Source organism: Mustela nigripes, chromosome 9 (genome assembly GCF_022355385.1).
Source record: "Mustela nigripes isolate SB6536 chromosome 9, MUSNIG.SB6536, whole genome shotgun sequence".
Classification (NCBI taxonomy): Eukaryota; Metazoa; Chordata; class Mammalia; order Carnivora; family Mustelidae; genus Mustela; species Mustela nigripes.
The window spans coordinates 81,737,683-81,758,482 of record NC_081565.1 but is presented as its reverse complement, the minus strand read 5'-3'; the positions used below and the strand labels follow the sequence as shown (position 1 = coordinate 81,758,482).

General features: G+C 44.9%; 1 protein-coding gene across 1 annotated transcript in view; it reads left to right on the top strand.

Annotated features, from left to right (window-relative positions):
• PGM5 (phosphoglucomutase 5) overlaps positions 1 to 20,800 on the top strand; it is a 196,866-nt gene that overhangs the window by 141,381 nt on the left and 34,685 nt on the right. The window contains exons 9-10 of the mRNA XM_059411915.1: positions 1,545 to 1,728; positions 16,883 to 17,017. Of these exons, the coding sequence (XP_059267898.1) occupies positions 1,545 to 1,728; positions 16,883 to 17,017 (319 nt within the window). The remainder of the gene's footprint in view (positions 1 to 1,544; positions 1,729 to 16,882; positions 17,018 to 20,800) is intronic.

Below are 20,800 nucleotides of genomic sequence, written 5' to 3'. Positions count from 1 at the left end.
GAAATGGCATCATTCCATGTTTTCCATTTTGGCTAATACCCTGATGTTTACTCCAAGTCTTAAAAGATCTCGGGTGAAGAAGAAGTAGCAGTGATTCAAGTCTTCCTTCTTTCAGCGGGCTGGGAGCCCACATCTTGTCCCTGTGTCACACAGAGCCCAGTGTGAGATCTCACCACATGTGAGCCATGTGGGCCCAGCTGGCCCCTCAAGGGTTTCCTTCTTTAACAGCGCCCCCTGGGCTTGCCATTCAGTCTCGGTAGATACTATCTGACACAGGGGAAGACTCCAGTTCCTTTGTGATAGTGACCAAGAATAAAATCCATTAATAATTTTAAGCAATGGTGTCTGGCATCTCTCGATATGCATTATGGTATTTAAGCCCGACAAGAACAAATGAGAGAGGTGTTATTTTTAGTCTTTTTTTTTTTTTTTTCCTTTTTCCAATCACCTCCCAGCCCCATTGTTACATTTGATGTTCTTGGCTAGGAGGACTTTTGTTTTAATGGAACAATTGGGGTATTTCTTCCAAGTTTCCAAGAGAGTTTTATGGTATGTTGAGGTCCCTTCCTCCTTCTCCCTTCTCCTCCCTTGATTCCTCTCTCCCCTTCCTTCTTCCCCCCCTTCCCTTGCTCCCGTCTTTCGTCCCACTGCGTAGTAAACACTTACTAGAAGCAGCAGAGAACGAAACGGAGAAGGTCTCTGGCCTCCCGGAGCTTGTGGTTCATGGCGGCAAAGGCAGATAAGACATAAATAAACAAATACACAAACAAAGTAAATACGGGTTGGGATAAGTACCACAAGAAAATGTCAAGAGTGATGTGAGAGAGGGAGAGATGAGGGAAACGTCTTGAATAGAAGGTCAGAGAAGGTCACTTTCTGGAGGCGACACAGAGCTGGAAAAGTGACAGAAGAGAATGTGCCCGGTATGTGCGTGGTCATGGGGAAGCATCTACCAGGTTGAGTCCTGGGATGGATCCCCAATCCAGGCTCCCTGGTCAGTGGGAAGCCTGCTTCTTCCCCTGCAATCTGCCACTCACCTCATAATGCTCTCTTTCTCAAATAAATAAATAAAAACTTTAAAAAAAGGAGAGAGAATATACCAGGTTGAGGGAACAGACAGCAATGGCAAAGTCCCAAAGGCAGGGCAGGGCAAAGTGTCTCCGAGGACTGGAGAGGAAGCCCGTGTGGCTGGACATTAGGGAACAAGCGTGAGAGTGGGACAAAGTCAAGGGGTAGGTGCGGTCGGATCTCACAGCGGGTTATGGTCTGTGGCTACAGTCTTGTTCTCAACTGATGGGCCATTGGGGAAGGATTTAAAATAAAGGACATGACTCCATGTGCTTTTTACAAGATCATTTGGGCTCCTCTATGGGGCCAGGGTTCTGTGGGTCAGGTAAGAGAGCATGGGGACCTACTGGGACTCTTCTCTGTGCTCTTCTTCCAGGAAAACAAAACCAAGGCTCAGATGACCTTGAGTGGTCTGCCCTGTGGCTGGCTCTCTGGCTAGGTTTGCCTTCACCCTGTGTCCTGCCTTCCCTCTCCAGGTTTGACTATGAGGGGCTAGAGCCCAAGACGACGTATTACATCATGAGGGACCTGGAGGCCCTGGTCACAGACAAGTCCTTCGTTGGCCAGCAGTTCGCCGTGGGCAACCACGTCTACAGTGTGGCAAAGACAGACTGCTTTGAATATGTGGACCCTGTGGACGGCACGGTGACCAAGAAACAGGTACTTGCTAGGAAATCACTAGAAAGGGCAAAGCCAGGGGTCAGAGTGTCCAACAGCTGGAATAGTCTATAGGGCTGGTCTACTGTGAGCGCTTCATGTGTCAGATGAGAGCCCGCACCCAGGAGAGAAGAAAGCCCTCAGTGAAGTTTACCTACCTGGTTAATTCCTGGCAGAGGACACATTTGAACACAGCGCCCTGACTGTCTGTCCAGTATTCTTTCTGCTTGTAACTGACAGGCTGATACTAAACATAGATAGAAACCCAATATTTCCTTCTGAAATGTTTGCAGCCTGTGGGCTCATCACAGATTCAGAAAAAGGTTCCCAGGACAAAATACTCTTTTTCCTTGGCATCCCCAAGGATCAGGTGCAGTTTCCCCTTTTATGACCTTATGCCATTGAGAATGATAGGAGCTTAGCCAGATGGGTTTGTAGGGGAAGAAACAGTGGGAAAACTTGTCCCACAAAACCCAAAAGGAAGACCTATGGTGGGGAATGATTACAAAAGGTCGGTGACAAAATCAACAACTTCTGCCATGGTCTCATCTTTGTGAATTGTGTAAGGGAAGTTGAAAGCTATTACAAAGTGTGTTTCTTCTTGATTTTGTGTATTTATTGGCTATGGCAAGAACTGACCCATCTAGGAGCACATTTCAATATTTACAGTTTAAATAAGACACCGAGTAATGTTAAGAAAAGCTCCGTTCTAAAATCTCCAAATTCTTATCTTCTGGTACACTCTTCACCAAGAACAGACAACAAAATAAATCGGAAGCTGTCAGATTGGGGGGGGGGGGAGACTAGATGTAACAGAATTTACTGATCTTTTTATTTTGACTAATATTTCACACATAGTCCTTCTCTTAGAGTCCCGGACTTGCAGATGTCCCAAAGCCTGAGGCCCTCCTATTATTTGGTTGGTATCCTCCTCTGGTCTCTGGTGTTTCCTGGTGGTCTTCCATCTCTGTTGGAAAGTCATTCATCTTTCATTCTAGAAGGCCTTCTGTGGCTGGGGAAATTGATGAACGCTTTACTTTGGGAAGCTGTAGGGTAGTGGAGATAAGAGTGGTTGAGAAGTTTGAAGACCCAGGGGTGTCTGGGTGACTCAGTTCAGTGCCTGCCTTCAGCTCAGGCCATGCTCTCAAGGTCCTGGGATTGAGCCCCGCATCCTGCTCCCTGCTTCTCCCTCTGCCCCTCCCCCTGCTTGCACTCTCTCTCTCTCTGTCTCTCTTTTTCTGTGTCTCTCTCTTTCTCTCAAATAATAAATAAATAATCTTTTAAAAAAGTTAAAGAAGAAGAAGTTTGAAGACTCAGAAGCACATCTTCCCACATCTTCCCACTTACTAGTTACATGACTTCAGGAAAGAGGCCCAATTTCTTTGAGCCACGGTTCCTTCCTCATTGGTAACACATCTGCCTCACAGCGCTGTTTTAGAAAGCCAACGAATAAGACAGGAAAGCGCCCAGCAGTCCTTCACACAGGGAGTGCATCCTCCATTTCTTGTAGTTGGGTTTTGTTTCCCACGAGGATGCGTCTTCGTAGATGAGACCGAAATAACGCTAGTGAATCTCCAGACATGTGAAGTCGGGAGCTCCCCACATCATGTCTCAGAGCCGTGTCGCCTCAGAGGAATCCTTTCCAATTCTGTACCATACCCCTACTTCCATTTTGCAAAGGAGCCTCAGACCAAACATTTCGCAAATCCAGGCCTCCTAAAACACATGCTTTCTAAATTATTCTTGGGAGGTTTTTGTTCCCTGGTGAGGAAGGCTTGAAATCCATTCCCTGAAAAGATTATCTAGTCAGTGCTAGGGTCTGGACTCTGTCTGCTCCTGAGAAGCTTGTCTGTGAAGCTAATTTGTTTTGCTGTGAAACCCACTAACGCTCTACCTTGTTTCTTCCCCAGCGCACTCACCATCCATGTCCTCTCTTCTTGGCTCTTTGAACAGTTCACATCAGGCTAATTGCGCAGCTAGATCTCAAGTTCAGTCCCTATTTATTCCATGTGCCCTCCCCTGCAACCCTGAATCTTGGTTTCCAATTTTACCCTGGAACTTATTTTTTTTTTCTTTCCATACTCTTTCATATTAGCTCAAATGTGGCCATAAATAGTAAATGCTCCCAGGAGCTGCTCTGGGGAATTCCTCTAGCAGCAAAGGAAGGTGGTTGTTCACCTTCTCAGATTCCGGGACCTAAGTGACGGTTTACAAGCTTGTGGTCCTCAGTCGTCCTGGAGCTTCTCCGCTGCTCTGGGCTTGGCTCACTGAGGGTTTGGGGGGGACAGTTAACCCTCAGTGCCATCCTTATCGTCAGCAGGTTACACATGGTTCTTGCTTTGGGTCCTGTTGGCGCAGAGGGGGAGTTCCAGCAATGGGGGTGTGTTGGTAAACTTCCTTCATCAAGGCGACATCTCTGCTTTTGAGGAGTCAGGGTCATTAGCACTCGGTTCCAGGGATGGTCGAGTCTGGGCGCACTTCGGTGACATCGTTGCAAAGCAAGCACCATCTTTCTACTCCTAAAAGGCATATTTGAATTTAATGAACGTGTATTATTTTTAAATACCCATAAAGCACTTCGGTGCCTTCATTCAAGAGATATTTCTGGAGAGCCTACCAAATGCATAATAACTGGCATTTGTCATGGGAGGCATTTTTTATTTTTTAGAGAGGAAGAAGTGGGGGGCCGAGGGGCAGAGGGAGAGGAAAATCTTTTTTTTTTTTTTTTTTGAAGATTTTATTTATTTATTTGACAAACAGAGATCACAAGTACGCAGAGAGAGAGCGGGGAAGCAGGCTCCCCCTCTGAGCAGAAAGCCTGATGCAGGGCTCGATCCCAGGACCCTGAGATCATCACCTGAGCTGACAGCAGAGGCTTTAACCCACTGAGCCACCCAGGTGCCCCAGGAGAGGGAAAAATCTTAAGCAGACTTCACACGCAGCATGGAGTCTGACGTGGGGCTGGTCTCACGACCCTGAAATCATGACCTGGGTTGAATTCATGAGTTGGGCTCTTAATTGACTGAGCTACCCAGGCGCCCCTGGAGCAGATTTTTAACATAAAGGTATAACAGCTTTATCGAGATACCATTCACACACCGTCCAGTTTACCCATGCCAAGTGCACACTTTGGTGGTTTCTAGCATGTTCAAACAGTTGTGCCATCATTACCATGGTCAGTTGTAGAACATTTTTGTCATCCCCCAAAGCAACATGTACTTGTTGGCTGGAATCTCCATTTCCAACCCTGGTGATTTGACCTTCTTTCTGTCTCTCTGGATTTGCCTATTCTGGATATTTCACTTAGATGGAACGATTGTGTGGATAGACTTCATTTTTTTTGTCCATTCTTAAGTTCATGAATGCTTGGGCTATTTCCACTTAAAAAAAAAAAAAGATGTATTTATTTATTTTAGAGAAAGAGAGAGTCCATGAGTGGGGGTAGGGACAGAAGGAGAGGGAAAGAGAATCCTGAAGCAGACTCCCCGCTGAGCATGGAGCCCTACACGGGTCTCCATCCTGGAACCCTGAGATCATGACCTGAGCCAAAATCAAGAGTCAGCCACTTAACTGACTGAGCCACCCAGGCACCCTGGGCTTTTTCCACTCTTTGACTATTATGAAGAGTGCTGCTGTGAATATTCACGTAAAGTTTCTGAGCAGACATCAGTTTTCAATTATCATTCCATGCTAGGTGTGGAATTGCTAGATTAATGGTAACTCTAGGTCTAGCCTTTAAAGCAACAGCCATATAGTCTTCAAGAGTGATTTCTCTGCTTTCCATTCTCCCCAGCAGCATATGAGGCTTTCAATTTTGCATGCTTTTGCCAACCTTTGTTATTATCTTTTTGGTGAGAGAATACTGTAATTTAAAATAATCTACTAAATTATGTATTATTTTACAGTTAAGTTGGAAGAGACTTGATCTATAAGGACAAACACAGTATGCCTTGCCTAGTAAAACCCAAAGGAAACATAATAATGCAACATCTCTGTTTGCTGTGGGAAGCAGATTGCTATGGCCTCTCCAGGGTTGTATTTTGTTGGAGTCAAGAGGACATAGGTTTGAAGGCTTTGTCCCTGCCTTGATTTGTGACTTTGGGTACATTATTTAATTCTTTCTTTTCTCAACTTGTTGGGGCAGGCAGATGGCCTATTGGTAATAATTATCATATAGGTTATAGAGAAGGTGTGAGGAGAAAGTTCTATAAAGCCCCAGGCTCAGTGGCTGGTATCCATTTGATATTCCAGAATTATCAGTTGCTTCCTCCTTTCAGAATCTTCAGCTTGACTGCATATCAGTTTGAGGAAAGGGTGTGGTAGGCGTTCAAGTGCACAGGCTTGAGATCAGCAAGTCTTGGGTTTGATTCAGTTCTGCCGCCTCCTTGCTGGGTGATCTTAGGAAGTTACTCAACCTCCCTGGGCCTTTCCTTATCTGTGAAAATAGGAATAATCATTGTGGTTTCTTCATACAGCCCTTGGGAGAATTCGATAATACATGGGAAGTCCTGACATGTAATAACCACTAATAAATGATTAACTAGAAGAGCTTGGGTTAAGAGAGCATCCTTGGGAAGGAAGGATTTTGACATTTACTGACCATATATGATGAGAAAAACAGGGACAACAACACTGAACAAAATACAGCTTTGCAGGGTGTCATCTGAAGACATGGGAATGGCTCCTCAGTTTCTGAGTCATCTGTGAATTGATTCAAAGTCACGGTTCTTTCCTTTCCCTGAGCCCGCTCCTCCCCCATCTCCTCCAACCCACTTTGCTCTAGAAAGGGAAAGGTTTTTTAAGGCAGCTCAGTCTCCTTTTTGTCCTCGATTTGGGGTTAGAGTCAGGAAAGGGACTGTGGGAAAAAAGCGGTTTTACATATATCTCCAGAGATAAAGAAGAAATGTTCCTCCATCCGAAATGAAATTAAAATCCTGTTCCAGTGATAAGCCCTGCCCTCCATCCACTTCACGGCTGTGGGAATGTTCAGCAAAGTCTGTCCTGTCTGTGAGACCCTGTGGAGGTCACTTGGGGGTCACTTAAGGAGCAAGACCTCTGAAGTATTCAACCCCTGACTTGAATTCCCAGGGACCCCATTGGCCTACCCATGACCTGTCCAGGTCACATGGGATCTACTGTGGCTGTCTCCAAGCGGCTGATCATTTTGTGATGTTGGGTGCCAAGAGGAAAGCTGATGTGGTTTTCCATTAAGCAGGACCCACAAGGAATTCTGATTTAGAAATAGCAATTTAATGAGGCATGGTTCAACACCTGCGGCTCATTCTCTCTTGTCCCATGAGGGTATGTCACTATTTATTTTCAGGTAAAATCTAGTCACATGAATGAATAATGATGGCTTCTTCAAATAAGAGTGGGAAAAGTAAGCCAGTAGCTCCTATGGGAGCAGGGATCTGTTTGACCCAGTTGCCAACTAATTCAAGAGGTTCCCACTTTATGCCTTGTAAAAAGATGGAAAAGATGAGAGAAAGGCAGGCAGCTCCTTAAGTCTTGATGGGTGGCCTACTCTTTCCTCAAGGATGAGTCCCTTGTACAAACATCAAGATTTTCCATGGTGCTAAGCACTCTTCTCTTCCTTAACCATCAACAACCCAAGGAATATCATCAGCAGCAGATTACCTCTTATCATTATCCTCCCCATCTTCTTGTAGCCCAAATCTCCCAGAGTCACCACTCAATGTTTCATGGCTATGAGACTCTTCCAGCCCCAATGGAAGGAATACTCCAGTCCTGGTGGTGTGAAAGATGGACGGTAGGACACATGTACCAGCATCAAGTACTACTAGGCTGGGCATCGATGACAGAACCATGACCTGTATTTTGAAAATTAGCTTTGAAGAGAACAAACTTGATACCATCAGCAAAATTTAAGCAACTGAGTCTCTCCTCATGACTGGTCCCATGCCTGTATTTCTATTTAACAAGATCAAAAATCATGAAATTCCACCAGTGCTGAAGTCATTTGCCAGTAACAGTTCAGATGATATTAAAAAACCTGATGTAAATAAAAGCATACCAGTTAGCTGATGTGGAAAACCAAATCCAATTCGATTATGTCAGGCCAGCTCTCAGCTTATTAATACCTCTTCGAGTTATGCAGGCTGTGTGGAAACATTTTGATGTTGTCTTCAACCTGGAAAAAAGGGCCATTTGAAATTAGTTCAGAGAAAAAGCACACTTTGAAGACTGGCTGCAAAGTTAATTTGCTTTTAGAGTTGTTTTAATACTCGGGAAGGTGTCTGCACTTTTTAATTTCAGTATTTAGAAATAATGAAGCAAGTAAATTGGCAATCTTGAAATCACGTTTTAGTCTGTCTGGCCTTTGGCATTTTAATATATACTGCCGTACTACTAACCCTTGGTTAGCAGAGAGAGAGAAAGTTACCATAGCCTCGTTTCTGGAGGCATCATTGAAGGCAACTGATTGGAGAATCTAGGTGCCAAGGACTGAGTTCTCAGTTTAGAGTTAACTGGTCAACCTTCAACTTTCATCACATTCTGATTGTGAACCAAGTGAGAGACTGTTGTGAACACCATATCCCTGCACAAGGCCGCTTGCCGGAGTGTGCTCTGCGCATCTCAAAGAGGAATTTAAGAAATCATTTCAGTCATGCTCATGATCCCACCTACAGAGTTCAGTTGAATCCGAAAGATAGTACTTAGAAACAGTCTTCCTCTGTGGAGTGACCGAAGTGTTTTGGGAGGGAGGTGGTGTCATTACATGTATATTGTGATGAAATCTGGGTGAAAAAATCCTTTTTCTGTTGCAAGTTGTGAGGTTAAAAAAATTCTCATAATAAATATATATCCCTTTCCTACTTTAGTACAATACGGTGAAGACAGCGGAAGCGTGATTCATTCACGCCTTCATCCATTCACTGAATTTTTTTTTTTTAAAGATTTTATTTGTTTATTTGACAGAGATCACAAGTAGGCAGAGGCCAGCAGAGAGAGAGAGAGGAGGAAGCAGGCTCTCCGCCGAGTGGAGAACCCGATGCGGGACCCGATCCCAGGACCCTAAGATCATGACCTGAGCCGAAGGCAGAGGCTCCAACCCACTGAGCCACCCAGGCACCCCCATTCACTGAATATTAACCAAACACCTACTATGTGCCGGTCAGCTTGCTGGGCGCTGAAGATACGCTGGCACACGGGAGAATCTAGTAGGGAAGACTAACTGAAATTAAATTTGTAATCACTATAGAGTTCATTGAACAGTATTACGGAGAACGAACCCTATTTGGGAGTGCAGAGCAGGGGGAGCTCACCTCAAGTAGGGCTCTGGGAGGTGAGATTTAAGCTGTGCCCTGAAGAATGAATGGGAGCTGGCCTAGGGAAAACCATCTTGTCAGACTAAATGTCTTTCTTTCATTTAATGTAGTTAAACTGTTGTTTGACTTTCCAGATAAAGAGCTGGGATTTTCCGGGGTGCCTGGGTGGCTCAGTGGGTTAAAGCCTCTGCCTTTGGCTTGGGTCATGATCTCAGGGTCCTGGGATCGAGCCCCGCTTCGGGCTCTCTGCTCAGCAGGGAGCCTGCTTCCCCCTCTCTCTCTGCCTGCCTCTCTCTGCCTACTTGTGATCTCTGTTGTAAATTAAAAAAAAAAAAAAAAAAGAACTGGGATTTCCTGTAGGCAATAGTGTTCTCACTGGGATGTTACAATACTTACAATCCGCAACTCTAGTTCATTCTACGACACTGCAGTTGTGCTACATAAAGACAACTGAGGTTTTTGGTAGGACACTTTGAAAACCACCTGGTTGGCTAAGGTGGCTGGGTGGCTAAGCATCTGACTCTTGATTTCAGAGTCGGGATCGAGCCCCATGTCAGGCTCTGCCCCCAGTGGGAGTCTGTATAGATTCTCTCCCTCTCTCCCTCTGTTAGTGAGACTTTTTTTTTTTTTTAAGATTTTTATTTATTTATTTGGCAGCAGATCACAAGTTGGCAGAGTAGCAGGCGGGGGGCGGGGGGGGGGCAGGCTCCCCTCTGAGCAGAGAGCTTGATGTGGGGCTTGATCCCTGGACCTTGGGATCACGACCCAAGCTGAAGGCAGAGGCTTTAACCCACTGAGCCACCCAGGCGCGGCTCAGTGTGTCTTTTAAATAAATAAATAAATCTTTAAAAGAAAAGAAAAGAAAACCATGTATTTAAAAAAATGTTTTTAATAATAGCTACTTTTCCTGTGATTTTGCTATTCATCTTCCAAAGACCAAACACACATTCATTGCTTCATAAAGACCTGTTGGCTGAGTAGGAGGTAAGGAGAGGGAGACAGTGTTTCTGATTAGTTGGTAAGTTCTTACTACTTTGCTTCTGATTCACTGGAATTTTGTTATAACCACCTCCCCCTGACATAAATTGATTGCTTTAGGGCGATCTTCTAAAATGCTGGTAGTCTAATCCTGCTAAGATATGTGATAAGAATCTAAGTATTCTGGAATGAATGACATCATAATTACTTCCTACCGAACTACTAATTCTGTGTATAGTTAGGAGGGTAACCGTTACCAGGAAACATAAATATTAAAAGGAAAAAAAACTGTGGACTATCACAGGAACTGAGAGAGGAAGCTACCTCTGTTGTCTGGGTAAGGTCTGTCTGATTCCAAAATATCCCAGAACGGAGGCTGGTGTTGAGTGAACGGGGATCAGCAGCCATTTTGGCCAATGATGAGGGGAAACGGAACATGTGTGACCTAGTTCCATTGTTCCAAATCTGATAGTTGGAATCTGGATAATTTTGAGGTCTTCTCTCTCCCAGTAGTACTCTCATCACCTAATGTGGTTTTTGCTGGGCATATGTTTAAAAAGAGCACTTAGGGAATCATCTGGCCTTGATTCCCCCCCAAATAACTATTTGCAATTATTGGTCTCCAAGAGAGCTGGGTTGGTGGTGAAAAAGACTAGATGAGAATTTGCTCCCCAAAGTTGGGCACCTGGGTCTGGCTGTTAGTTAGTGCACTGCAAAAAGGCACCCGGGCTAGTGGGGGAAGGAGAAGCTGAACCCCAGGCCAGCCAAGAGGAAAGATGCTTTTCTCTAATTTGTCTTCCTGTTTGTCATCTCTACGAGGGCACAGTATGGATGAGCTGCTGCCCTGCTCAACCCCTTCTGAACTCACACTTGCAGCTAACTCTGACTTCAACAAAGAAAAATGGGTAATTCTAGTTAATTTTCTTCATGGAGAGAGATGTCTCTCCAATCTAAATCTTCTGCTTTAGAAGCTGCATGCTTTCTTCTGCAAAATATGGTTCAGATGTTACACAGCAGTATTTTCACCTTGAGGCTTTCCAGACGAATCTCTGGGATCCCCCATGAGAGACAACATGTGAATTAGGCTTAGAGTCTCTCTCTTCCACGCCTGTCTTGTCTCCAGGTTCACGTGCCTGGTGTGGCCAACTGACTGTATATGTGACATTATCCTGGCTTTTAGGGCCATGTGCTCTTTTCCCCTGGAATCCATCCTACGTCCTATTTGACGGGGTCGGATACTGCCAAGTAACTGTTGGTAATGTATAATTCCTCCTTCCCCGCCTGGCTCCAACATGTTCTGTAATCTCCAAACGAACATCTGGCAGCTCTGTGTGTGTGTTTAGCAACTTGCACATCTCTCTGCATTGATTTACATGAGGGCTTAAAAAAAATCAACATTTATTTATCCAGCATTTATCAAATACTTGCTCTACGTAAGGCTCTGTGCTCGTTTGGGAGATGGTAAGAAACCTACGAGATGTTGTTCAGATATGTCACGAGAAGCAGTGTGTGGCGCTCAGCCATCCCTTGTGTTTCGACCTCAAAGTATAAGCCTGGGGTCAGAAGACCTAAAGTTCCGGCTCCTCTCTTGACCAGCGGTTACCTGAAGCAGTATTTAACTTCCCCTTTCTTTCCAGGGAAGGGAGGAAGTGGCCCCGATGACTCTGAGATCCTTGCTTCAGGACCCTAATGGTCTAAACAGATCAACTTAGAAGGGACATTTTATGGTCAAAGAAGTCAATTCAGTGAAAGGAATAGAGAAGATAAATGGTAACAGATCTGCGAGTTTAGTAGTGATTTCAGAGAACATGGCACAGTCCTTAAAATAAAATTAATCTTAATGCTGCCTAATTTAAAAATAAACGTGCCATAAGCCATCACCATTCAAGCTTCATTTGGCAATCTTCTACAAAGTCTGGAAGCCTGGATGACTAAGAGCATAGTACCATTTTCATTAAAAGCTTAACATAAGAATAGTATTTATAGACTGATTTATAATTTTCAAAGCACTCTTCACATATATTCTCTGATCTGATGCTCACAGCAACCCAGGAAGTCAGGCCGTTTTGTCTTTCATCCATTTTTAGGAAACTAAGTTCTTGTAGAGCTTTAAGTGACTTGCTCAAGACCACTAGCTGATAAGCCAAGCCAGAATTCCACCGCTTTACCATTTCCAAACTTGACTCTCCATGAGAAGCAAACCAAAGAGGGGCAAGTGTGGGGAGAAAAATAGAAGCTCTAGTGGTACCTAGAAGCCCATTGGAAGATTCTGGGGTGGAGAAACTTGCAAGAAAGCCCAGCCCTTTAGCAGTGCCGGAACAAAGCGAAGGTGGGCAAACCCCCACACTTGTCACCGAGGCGTTCAGCGACAGGCACTCATGGGAAGAAAATGCTGGGCTGGTGCAGACAGGGCCCCTTGGATACCCTGCTCTATAATTAGCATGATCTTAACATGGAAGACGGCATCTCTTCCCCTTCTTTGAGCTTTTGTGTCATCCTGGATGTTCTGGCCACTGTTGTTGCTATGACTACAGATTCCTTCACTGTTGCTTTAGGAATCCCTGAGGAGATCGTGCTGAAAGTTCTTAGTGTCAGATGGCTCAAGGGAGATTCTTGTAATGGTTCCGCTATTGGCAAGGCATTAGGAGGCTCTCAGGACACTGCAGCAAGACGTTTTATTAGCACACCTGAGATTCCGGTCCCTTGGGAGTACACAGCTGAAACCGGAGATCTTAAAGGGATCTTCCTGAAAATGGGTGGGCACTCTAGTCAGTCACTTGATCTATGAGGCAGGTGACCCAGACAAAAGTGACTACTATTGGCATACCTACATCCGACTATGCAGTAGGATCACCCAGAGAGCTTTTGCTATCCTGGCGCCTAAGTGATAACTTATTCAAATTAAATTACAGTGTCTAGGGTAAGGGCCAGATAGCAATATTTTTGAAAGACCCTAGCCGATTCCAGTGTGCAGCAAATTTTGCAATCCATGGCTTTATGATTTGTCTAACATCACACAAGTGGGGACAGGAACCTACCATGTTTCAACTCCATTGTCTTGACCCCAATTGGACCCTTAAAAATGAAGGTTAAGTAGATACAGCATTACTCGTGACTACCCGTCCAGGTATATATGTTTATCCTGGTTCACTGATGGAGACCCTAAGTGGGTTTTCATTTGGCCTGTGATCCCTCCTTAAATGTGGAAGGAGACACTCCAGTGGTGCTCACCCCAGGTGTCAAACAATCAGTGACATACACCGAAATGTTTGCAAAGGGCCTACTGTGTGCCAGCCCTTGTCCTGGGCTGTGGGGATAAATGGCGAACAAGGAACATAAGGCTTTGCCCTACCAGAGCTTGTAAGCTTGATGAAGGACCCAAAGACCTATTTCAGCAATTCCACCTCTTTAGGGTTAAGGCTGAGATGGGAACTTCTTTTAGTTATTTCTAGCTGGGCCTTGTTTCTTCAGGAGGATTTGTGGCAGCAAAAACATGCATAATGAAGTTGTTAGGATGTAAATAAGAAACAGAAATCAAGACTAGGGAAAATATAAATAAGAATGGAGAGTCAAGAACAGAAGAAGAAAAATTCATAGTTATGTAAGCCATAAGGATCCGCTTGGGCTGAACCTCAAATTTGGCATTAAGTGTTCTGGCAGCCATATTGAAAAGGAAACTATGGTGAGTTATTATTGTCAGAAAGACAAAAAAATACCAGTTCCTCAGGGAAGGGAAGGCTTTCCCAACACTTGGCTCTTGAGGAAATGTCTCATGTGGAATTTTATACAATCTCCAAGAATATTCCTAGAGTGACTGCAAAAATGAGTTTTATGAGGCAGGACCCTGTAGACCCTTGCAAGGAAAGAGAGGATGAGAAATGAAAATGAATTTAATAAATTTAATAAATTTAATAAATCCATTTTTGTCATGAGTAGTCGGTCAGAAGTAAGCTGATTCAAGTCAAAACACATTAGATAAATCTATGGCTAGAATACCTGTGGAAACACACAGATTGGACACCCTTCATACTTTTTCTGTCTTGGGGTTTTGATAAGGCACATGGATAAAACAGTTTTCAGGGGTAGAGCTGAAGTGTAAGTTTTTCGCTTTGTAGATAATGTAGTGGTTTATATCAGAGGTTAGCAAACATTTTCTATAAAAGATGGTAAATATTTAGCCCCTGTGGACCAGACAGTCTCTGTCCTAACGATTCAGCTCTGCAGTTTAAACACAAAAGCAGCCCTAGAGAATACAAAAGGACTGCATGTGTTCCAAGGAGACCTGATTTATACAAATAGGTGGCCTGTCCAATTTGGCTGACAAACTATATTGCCAATCCCTGGTTTAAGCTGCAAATTTAAAAAAGCAAAATGTATGATGGGTATGCTTTTGTTGGAATCACAGAACATTGAGAAACTTGGCAAGTCTTGTTCAGTGATGACTCTGGCCTTGTAATTTAACTGAAAGTAGATGATGATGCATACTGGAGAGGACATGGCTTGTGTTCAGAATGCACATTCATAAGTTCACTGAAAGAACATGGAGACACCCAAGCACGCCAGGGCAGCTTCCCACATCAAAGTGACGCTCGGCAGACAGGGATCTGGGGTTACTGCAGCCCAGAACTGGGCTGAGTCTAGAACTTCTGTCCAGCCATGTGGAGGAGAACAGTGATATTCCCCACTTGGAGGTCTCACAAGGCAACAGGGGTTCTCTGGCAAGATCTCATGGCTGGGTCCTTAGGAAAGAGAGAAGCCTGGGCAGTCAGCAGTACCTCATGCACACCTTTGTCATCGTCTCAAACGCAAAATCTACTCCAGGCTAGCAGGTGTAGATTCTAACCAGCCTTCTGGAAGAACAGCCAAAGATAGGGCGACCCCCAAGGAAAAAAAAAGTAACATCATTTCACTGTATAAAAATTTTGTTGTGAGTTGATAATATATGCTGATGGTTTGTTATGGCCTGAGTTTCTGAATACTTCCCAGTGGCTATATAAGACTCTGGGGTTATTAATGGATTATTGGCTAATTACATTAATGGTGTCATGGGAGCTACAGGAAAGGATTCAGTTTGGGTGGTCATCAGAAGAGGGGGCCTCAAGTGGTTTGGAATCTATAAAAACAGGGGACTTAGGGCTTTGACCTTAAATATTGCTTTAACCAACTTAGGCATAACCCATAGTCCTGAGCGACTAGTTGTCTACTCATGTGTCCCATTTTTGGTGACAAGGGGAGTGCAAGCTTATAAAGAAATTACAGCTTCAAAGGAGTTTGTAGAAACATGACCATGGATGCAGTCATGGAACCTTTGGGGCCTCGTTGTCTGAACATAATTTGGTCTAGAACACTTACTAGGTAGTAGGGAATTGGGGCATTTACTCCATTTGGAATGTCCTAACGATTCACTCCTCCGGCTGAAGGTGGTTAGGAAGATGGTTGCCCCTCCTTGTACTATGGTTGTGGTGACTAGTCCAGGCTTATGGAGAGCAAGGACAGTGTCTTTCTCTTCACATCCCCAGGGCTTAGCCCAGGACCGGGTCCCCAGGAGCTACTCTAGAGTGTTTGCTCAGCAAATGAATCCTGGTTAGTATCACCCTGTTTGCAGAGCTATTATCAAAGAGAGATGAGTTGCCAGAAAGGGAGCTGGCTCCTTTTTGTCACACACATCGTGGCAAACAGTGAATTGCTCCAAATGAGGCTAAGTCTGTTGTTTGGGGACAGGGACAAAATATGCCAACAAAACTTAACTGGGTTAAGCCTCTGCCTTCGGCTCGGCTCATGGTCCCAGAGTCTTGGGATCGAGCCCCACATCGGGCTTTCTGCTCTGCGGGGTGTTTGCTTCCCCTGCTCTCTCTCTGCCTGCCTCTCTGCTTCCTTGTGATTTCTGTCTGTCAAATAAATTAAGAAGAAAAAAAAACTTAAAAAGCAGAAAACCATGCAGATGGAATCATAGTGGTCCCCACCCTCCCTCCGACCCCAGCAGATATGGCGTAGGATCAGGGATTGGCAGTTGAATTCATATGTCAGGTATATTTTTAATCCTAGCTTATTCTTAACAACCATGATTTAAGGCCAGATGCGTTTCAAGGGCCAATTTCTTAGGGAAAATGTCTGATGTCCAAGTTGCCTGAGACTTCTCCTTTTTCAGAAATAACAAGCAGCCAGACTAATTATTTTGTTTCCTCCTCTTCTATCCTCTGGCTCCTGCCGATATGCTTATTTATAACAAGGGCTTTATCAGTCGTCTTAAGAAAACAAATGTCCTTCAACAAATGTTCCAATATGATCTTCCGGTCCTATTTTTCAAATATCCCTGCACTAATGAAAACAGAGGCATGGAAGAGGGAAGCATTCTGAGCCCAGAGCAGATTAATCGTGCTTCAGCTCTGCCCCCCATGCCATCCTGGTAGCCAGGTCAGAGAGTAAAAAGAAAGGACAGAGCCAGGGAGAGGAGTTTGTGCGCAGGAACCACAGGACCCAGCTGAGGCTCCAGACCTGACCACATCACTATAGGCTTTGGGTGCTACCAAGGGGAATGTGGGCCAAAGGGAAAAATCGAAAGAGATGAACTTAAAGCAAAGCCTAGTAGCACGCAGGGTGGGCTTAACACAGGCCGTTGGCTTTACTGTAATAGACAAATTGCCTCTTCCCACCGCATCTAGCAGTTTCTAAGGGACGAACTTTGGGCCCAGGGACATTTATTAAATATCATCCCCTCCATGTCCCTCTGCCTCTTTCTGGCCCCCACAACTCCTGACCAAAGGAACTCAAGCATCTGTTTGTAGTTATGCCCCTAAGTCTCCCCCGACATTAACCACATGTAGGTATTAATTGTTTCTACCCGTGTCTCCCGTGATTCACTGATCTCTTCTGGCTGTTCTTGGTCTCAGGGCCTGAGGATCATTTTCTCAGATGCGTCTCGGCTCATCTTCCGGCTCAGTTCCTCTAGCGGCATGAGGGCCACCATCAGACTGTATGCGGAGAGCTACGAGAGGGACCCCAGCGGTCACGACCAGGAGCCCCAGGTACCCTCAGCACCATGTGTCTCATCACTCCTGGAAAATTTAGGGAGCTCTTGGGGGCCTTTAGTCTGGGTGATTTTACTTTCTAGATGGATAGATCTCGCTGAAGGACAAGCTGACGGTAAGTAACTCCAGGCAAATTCCAGTCGTTCATGACAGTGTTTGGAACAGAAAATTGGGGCTTTAGTCTCTGATGAGTGTAGACCAGCATTTCCCAGATGCCTTGCCTTTCTTGATTGTTCTGCTGTTTGTTAAATTTGGATGACATCAAGAAACACTACGTTGTGTAGAGAAATTTTTAGTTAGAGTCAAGCTGGTCCAACTCCTCAGAGCCTTGACTCTGCGTGTGTAAATAATGAATCTCCAGGTGTTTGGCCAACTCCAGGTGTTTGGATCGTGACCTTGAGGTGCGGGTGTGGATGCCTCCTGTCTGAGATCGCTGCGGAGCACAGTTTCTCTTAAGAAGAGGGGTGAGGGCTGGCCTGCATTTAAAGTTAAGGGGGGCTAAGCTAGACGAGCCAAGCTGGGCCACCCTGTGTTTGGCAAAGCCCCTTCATGTTGTCAACAGTAGAGCTAATGAAGAACTCAGAAAAAATCATAAATAGCCCAACCGTAAGCATCTCCACTCTTATATTCATTGAAGCTGCAGGCACCCTTAATTAATAGCAGAAAGGACCTACCACAACATTGGATACTTCCAGCTACACTGCTTGCCGTCCCTCACCCCCTTGGTCTTTATGTCACTCGGGGTATGGAAGCAGAGTCCTGGATGAGCTGTTTCCTTGGGATGAAACCACTGGTTTCTGCAACACTTCCTTCGCGGAGAAGTAGAGAAGCAAAGAAAATCTCTCTACTTTTCACTTTAGAGTTACTCCAAATTTCCAACGATCATCTGCCAAAGTTATGCCCTAAAATGAGACCAGAAAGGGTCTTCTTTCTTCGTTAGTGGTTTAGTGCGTTTTTCTTAAAATGGTATCTTTCTTGGGAGAGTCTCAAAGAACTTGAGAGATACGGTGCCATAGATCGCCACAGCTCACGACGGAACCAGATCTGTTTGGGGGCAGATCATCTAAGATGGGGAAGGAGGGGCTCTGGAGGCTGAGAGCTGAGAGTATGAAGCTAGTCTACTGCCCCGGGCATTCCCTGTCAGGGTCACAGGCTGTCCGTGCAAGGACGGGCCACGCCCTGCCAACATAATTTGCTGTGAGTACATTTCACCCAAGATGGTACCAAATCATGCAAGAACTGGAGACTTACCCTCTCTTTCCATATAAACCCCGTCCGTCTACTTCTCATGTTGGGAAAAGAGATTAAAACAAGGGCCTAAAAAACCCAGAGCTACATACAGGGTGAGGAATGACATTCCTGGCCTCACCAAGTCTGACTCACTCTGACTCAAGGCTATTTTTTCTCAACATTCTTTTCCCTATTTGCACAGGCTAACCAGTTACAATATTTGCTTATTTGTATTTACCTTCCACGCTGACCGCAGGAGTGTGACGCCTAGGCCTTTAGACATGTGCGGAAACAATCCTGTGCCCAAGTGAGTCTCTCTCTGAGATGTTCCACCAAAGCCAAGGGGCACCATTCCCCCCCCCACCCCCAGCGCTTCCTTTGATGCTGAAAACCTCCATAGGCCTGCTGCTAGAGGGCTGTGTGTGAAGTACACGCTTCAGTCTGTGGGTAAAGATAACATCAGAATGCTTGAGTCAGTGGCCAGTACTATTTCTTTTCCATGTCTGTGGTTCCCCGAGTTTGCCTTTTTTTTTTTTTAAGATTTCATTTATTTATTCGACAGATAGAGATTATAAGTAGGCAAGAGAGGCAGGCATGGAGAAAGAGGAGGAAGCAGGCTCTCCGCGGAGCAGAGATCCCGATGCGGGGCTCGATCCCAGGACCCTGGGATCATGACCCGAGCTGAAAGCAGAGGCTTTAACCCACTAAGCCACCCAGGCGCCCCCAGAGTTTGCCATTTTGAATGGTTGGGGACTCCTTTTCTTGATGTTGTTCTTCTGATCAATAATCTGCCTTCCCTTTTTAATCCTGAGTCAGGGTTTTCCCAAACCTGGCTGGGGTGGGGGTGGGGAGGGCTCACCATATTTAGCTCAGGATCCAGCCCAAAATTTCACCTTAAAATAGAACTCCTTATTAAAATACCTGATATCATTGGCTCACTGACAGATGCCCTATTCCATAACGCATGCAAGTCAGGGTGTAGTTTAGAATAAGGTTTGAAAAGTCATGGACCCCCATAAGGAAGAGGAAGAAGATTCTGAGCAGACTCACCATCCCAACACTGCTGAACCACATCCAGGCACTTAAGTTTGTCTGTTTGAGGTCTCCTGACAGTGTTGCCTCCGAGGACGCCAGCTTCTGCCTTTGAGGAGCTCTGGAAGGAAATGCCTTTAGTCAGCCATCAACAGAGGTCCCAGATAAGGCATGCTCCTTAGGTTATTACTGATCTGTGGCCTGATGGGCAAAGACCAGCTGTACTGCTTCCTCTGCTGAAGACACCTCCTGCCGTGTTCTAGCTTGTTCCGATTTGCAGCCCAGGAAAAGAAACAGATACCCGCCCCCCCACCCCCCCGGCCCATGCTCAGACCCCCAGTAATATGCCTCTTGAATGTCTAGGGATTCCATGGATCAACTTGTCCAGTTCAGCAGGTACTCGTGTTTTACCTGCCTTAACTCAGTAGCCACCTACATTCCGGTTAATAGCGAAAGGACTAGAGAGTTTTTTTCCACTGGCTTCCCAGCATCTGGTTATTGTTACTTTGCACGGATAGTTTCTTGTTCATGCATCTTTGTTAAAGTTGTTATTTCCCGTTAGTTAGCACAGTGTGGTATTAGTTTCAGGTGTACAATGTAGTGATTCAGCCAATCCATGGGGCTCATCACAAGCGACCTCCTTCAGCCCCGTCACCCATTTCGCCCATCCCCTACCTTCTGGCAACCCAGCAATCTGTCTTTATAGTTTAAAGTCTATTTCTTGGTTTGCCTCTCTCTCTCTCTCTCTTTTTTTTGTGGTACCTTTGCTGCTTTGTTTTGTTTCTTAAATTTTACATATGAGTGAAACCATACGATATTTGTCTTTCTCTGACTGACTTAATTCATGTAGCATGGTACTTTCTAGCTCCCTATGTGCCATTGCCAATGGCAAGATTTCATTTTTTTTATGGCTGAGTAATATTCGTGTGTGTGTGTATGTACCACATCTTCTTTATCCACTCATCAATCAATGGACCCTTCAGTGCAGACATTTTAAACACATGGAAACAGAACGTGTTTTAAACATTAATACTGTGGTTGCCTCAAAAAAGCATCTGTAACCATCCCAGGGATGCAGCTAGGAAAATCTGTGGTGTCGTCTGTATGCTCAAGAGTCCCTTCTCCTGCCTGTAGATTTATTTGGGTATTTTTTCACAACAGTTACTATGGTATTTATTTTAAGTGATTTAAAATAATTTAATTACCTCAAAAAATATTTTTAAAGAATTCTATCCACCTACCTCTAGGAATGGGTGGTGAGGAGAGGAGGAAGATGAGGGGCACTGGGGGAAGGACAAGGTGCTTGCCTTGCCCTTGCTCTGTGTCCTTGGTTAATCAGGAAGGAAAGCCTCCAAGGCCTATTTCTGGAAGATCACATAGTTTTGAAAATGCAAGGGTAATTTTACCGGCAATCAGTAGGCTTTCAATAAGACGTCAAACCAGCTGGTAATCATTTGGAAAAAGGGATGAGCCAAGAGGATTTAAGTTCACAGGTGACCAGAAACAGCCCCATTATTT